This window comes from Euphorbia lathyris, chromosome 5, assembly GCF_963576675.1.
Source record: "Euphorbia lathyris chromosome 5, ddEupLath1.1, whole genome shotgun sequence".
NCBI lineage: Eukaryota > Viridiplantae > Streptophyta > Magnoliopsida > Malpighiales > Euphorbiaceae > Euphorbia > Euphorbia lathyris.
In genome coordinates, this window is record NC_088914.1 from 81,535,973 (window position 1) to 81,540,327 (window position 4,355).

Here is a 4,355-nt window from a genome sequence, read left to right on the forward strand (position 1 = left end):
CTAGAGGATTTCAATTCTAGAGGATCTCTAACCGTTCGTTTGCATTAATACTAAACAAAACAACAGTTGAGAATTATTTTTCCTTGTAAAAACTGAATTAATGCAAGGAAACTCTAGAGGATCTCTACCCGTATGTTCATGTTAGCCGACCCCAAATCATTTCGGAACTAAGGCTTTGTTGTTGTTGTAAAAACTGAATTAATAATAGAAAACTTCATATAAAAAATAAATTGATAAACCTAAAAGAACATATAAAAGCAGAGAGAGAGGGTAATATTAAAGAATATACATTTCTTTCAATGTTAAAGACTTTACAGTTTTCCAATTAAGTATTAAATATATTTAGATCACACATTCACACTAAACTTTATAACTACCCAGTTATTTGTAATTTGGATCCGTATTGCACTCAATCCACCCGACCCAACCCGGGAATGATAAGATGGTTCTAGGCAAACATCCCGAGTCGCTCTTCCTGGCTCCCTCCCCCGACTAAATTAAATCTCAGTGAAGTTTAATTAGAATGATAACTTTTGTATGAAATGAAAGCAGCAGATAAATTAGGGGGAAAATAAAATACATACACTCTGTCTCACGAGGACTGGGTTACATAATAAGCCGCATCTAAATTCTCACATTACAAAAAAAGAACCCAGATGTTATATCTATATGATCATGTTTGAGTATTTTTAAAATCCATTACCAATTTGAGAAATTAGAGAAATTTAATTAATCTTTTTGCAAGTATGCAATGGATCAAATGGAAGGGGGGCAATTTGCTCCAAAGAAGAAGAAGAAGAAACAGAAGGGTAACAAATTTTCCGGAGCTGATTATACCTCTCAACGTCGAAATTGTGAACTTTGAATAGCTTCTTCTGCTTAGCGAGGAATCTACTTTCATAAAACCCTTCAAAGGAAGGTTCTTTAGCTGTTCTCAGGAAGAACGTGTAACCCATCATGCAATAAATTGAGGTCACATAGAAGCAAATTGGTTCCATCACATCCCATGATAATTCCCAGAATGTTAGCCTCATGAAACCTGCTGTTTGGACCACTAGATAACACAGTCCACCCCATAGTTCTCGCCTCACTTGACTATCAGCCTTTTTGTCTATTACTGCTTTTTGTTTTTCTAATTCTTCTAACTCCTTCATTCTTGGATCCTCTGGGTATGTTGCTGCAATTGGGATTAGTCCTCCAATTGATTTCACTACCTGTAATAACAATAACACAAGGCAAAAATTGTTTGGGTAAAGGATAGATCTCTTCAACTTCTTCTTACTATTTTGTTTTTAAATTATCTGTTAGCAAAATTGGAGCTCATATTGAACCAGAAAATTGCAAGTCACCATATAAAATAGTTTTGAAAATACTATATATATATGAGAAATTGATGTAAATGTGATAAAATCTTCCAACAAAAAAGCTTTTCTGGACACTTGTTAAAACTTGGCAGATGCAACAGGGAATGAAAACGAAAGAAAACTATGTCATTTTCTGAAAATTAAATTGAAAACCAAAAGAGGGAAACAAAAAAAGGAAAACCTCTACAAATAATTTGAATAGTTTGTGTTTTGTCACGAAAATCAATCTAAAAACAGATATGGGTTATCAATTAGATAAACAATTTCAAGGTAGATATGAAATCAGACATTCAGCACGAACTCATCCAACAAATCAAGACCTACTCTGCTTCTCAGTTTCTTTTTTCTTGTTTCCATTAATTTTTTTTTCCTTTTCCTCTTTTTTTTTTTTCATTTAATCAGTAATTTCTTGTTTAAGTTTAGGGTTTTGGTATAGTTGGGGGGGTGATAAGGCTTGATGGGGGTTTAAAATCCATAAGCCTTATACCCCATAGATGAAAACAAGCTTTGTCACCGTAGAAACTGAAGGGCTTATGGTCCTTAGATCTTGCGAAACAACAAAGTTTCATTCTCCTGTCGAAAAAGAACACACACAAAAATAATCATAAAAAATTTATCAGTTCTCGGTAGTTTAGATTTTCAAAGGAATTTAGGAAACACAAAATTGTAATTATCTGGTTAATTGAAATCAGTTTCCATGGACCATATGCATGATAATCTTAATATCTGTAAAACAAATTAATTAAGCAGAAGCCAAACAATTCCAATCATTATACTTTCGATTTCAATTCAAAATGGAGAAGATGAATTTACCTGTTCAGGTTTGAGGAACACTACGTTTCCCAAAACGATGACGTTTCCTGATTCGTCAAGCGCTTTCGCCATTCGAATACCTTGCTCCTGATCCGAACAGTTCTCTCCGCATATCCGAACAAAATCGGAATACGGTATCCAACTGTTCTCCAACTCCCTCAATCTCGATTTCACTATTTCCAATTGCGCCACCTTCAACAGTTTCCTCGCGTCCGCCACCGTCAATCCCTCACTCCGCGGCTCCCTCTCGGCCGGCGATACTTCAATTTCTTTAATCGCCGGCGGAATCAAGCCGTCTAATCTAATGCGATTCTTCGAAATATCGAGAGACCTAAGTTTCTCCATGATGTTTTCTCCGATTGGAATCGATCCATTCTCCCGAGATAAAGGAGTCTGGAATAGTGCTCTCTTATGAAACAACCGCCGGAATATGCCATTATCTCCTGGATCGGGAGCAATGTTGGTTTTGCTTGTATTTTGGGGGATCCTAGTCTGAACGGCGGGGTTGGAAATACGGCAACTAGATAAGGACTGATTTGATAATCTAGAAATTTTAAAGAGACGCTCAGCTAGGGTTTTCTTTAACACCATTGTTGAACAAAAGAATAAGAAAAAAAGCCTATTAGCTTTCAGATATCTGAGAATCTTTGATGAATGGAGATTACGAGCTGTTGGAGCTCTCAATATATAGGTGTCCCAAACAAGAGGAAGACGAAAGCAAAGATAAATTGATGAAAATATCACGATATAATCAGGAGAAATACGTTAAGACTCGTGTTTGTTATTGCCTCCCGTTTATCGTTTTGGCATATTCGGGGGAATGCCCTCTCTTAGTTAATTGAAATATTCTTTATTCTGATTCCAAAATATCGTATTTATCGCGATATATTGAGAGATTTGATGGTTTACATTCACGGGATGAAATATCATGGTATGCCCTTAATCACCGGACACGTGTTGGGCTAAACAATATGGACTAAGGCTGGCGAACCGTCCGATGATAGGAAATTAATTGATCAAGTAGTTGCTGACGTGGGAACGTGGTCTATTTGTGTGATTGCTGAGGTGTCACCATCGTGGTTTTTGTTGCCCTCATCTGCTTTCTGTTTAACCCTAATTATATTACCTAATAAAATAAATAAACTAATTTCTATTTATTAAAAACAAATAACTAATTCTCATTAGCTGTAAAACCCTAAAAATTAAGAGTTAAAAAAGCAGTAAAACACGTTTTTCCAATTTCAAAAAATATTAAAAATTAATAAAAAATTACACACCAAACTTATCACTTTTTACCATTTAGCACTCTAAATTTATAATAAATACCATCATACACAGATATAAACTTATCAATTTCGAATCCTGACATCCTTATTTACTAATTGATAGACGTCCTTAAAGTCGACACAACACTAACAAATTAAATTTTCATATAAATATGTTCCGTATAATAAGTGATTGTAATTTAATTTTTAAAACCATAAAAATTTAAGGACTTAGTTATAAGTTTAATAAAAATATTTTAAATGAAATTTCATAAATGTATTAAATGGTAATTAAATAAGTTTGGGTCTTGAAAAGTGAAGTAGAAACAAATATAATTATGGAAAAAGGAAAAGAAAAAAGCGAAAATATAGATATAAAAGGGCAAGAAATTAGGAAATTGAAATAAAATAAAATTGAAATACAACTAGTCTTGCGTTCACGCAAACGTTTCGCCACATCTGGGTAATGTTTACTCTCAACTTCACGAAAATTACTCTTAAGAAGAAATTAAGATTAGATTAAACTAAATTTACTTGAGCATTAATTAGTATACCAGATTTTACTAGAAACTGGGAACTGAGTAGATGACGTGTTTATTTTTTATTAGATATTGGCAATATAGATGACGCCTCCACCGGTTTCATGAATAGAAGGATAAGTCCTTTTTGCCCTTTTCTTTTGGAATATATGTGGATACTGGGGGAGGGAATATGCCATCCTTTCTAATTAAGGTGAGTCTGTAATCTGTAATCTCTGTAATTGCCTTATATAAATTCAAGTTGTTATTGGAATGCGTGCGGTTTGATTTTATCTGTTCGTATTTTTTTTGGTGGGAAAAAAGTTTAGGTAATGGTAGGTCTACCAATCACGGTCCAAGGGCTTCCCTACATTTCACAATCAGCCAATATCTAC

At 34.2% G+C, this 4,355-nt stretch overlaps 1 protein-coding gene across 1 annotated transcript; it reads right to left on the reverse strand.

Moving 5' to 3' along the window:
* Positions 1-271: 271 nt before the first annotated feature.
* Positions 272-2,838, reverse strand: LOC136229164 (calcium uniporter protein 2, mitochondrial). Its single transcript, XM_066017749.1, has 2 exons — positions 2,178-2,838; positions 272-1,214 (listed from the first exon to the last, which is right to left on the reverse strand). Exons 1-2 carry the CDS (start codon positions 2,766-2,768, stop codon positions 726-728), a joined length of 1,080 nt encoding a protein of 359 aa, XP_065873821.1. The 5' UTR covers positions 2,769-2,838; the 3' UTR covers positions 272-725.
* Positions 2,839-4,355: the final 1,517 nt, after the last annotated feature.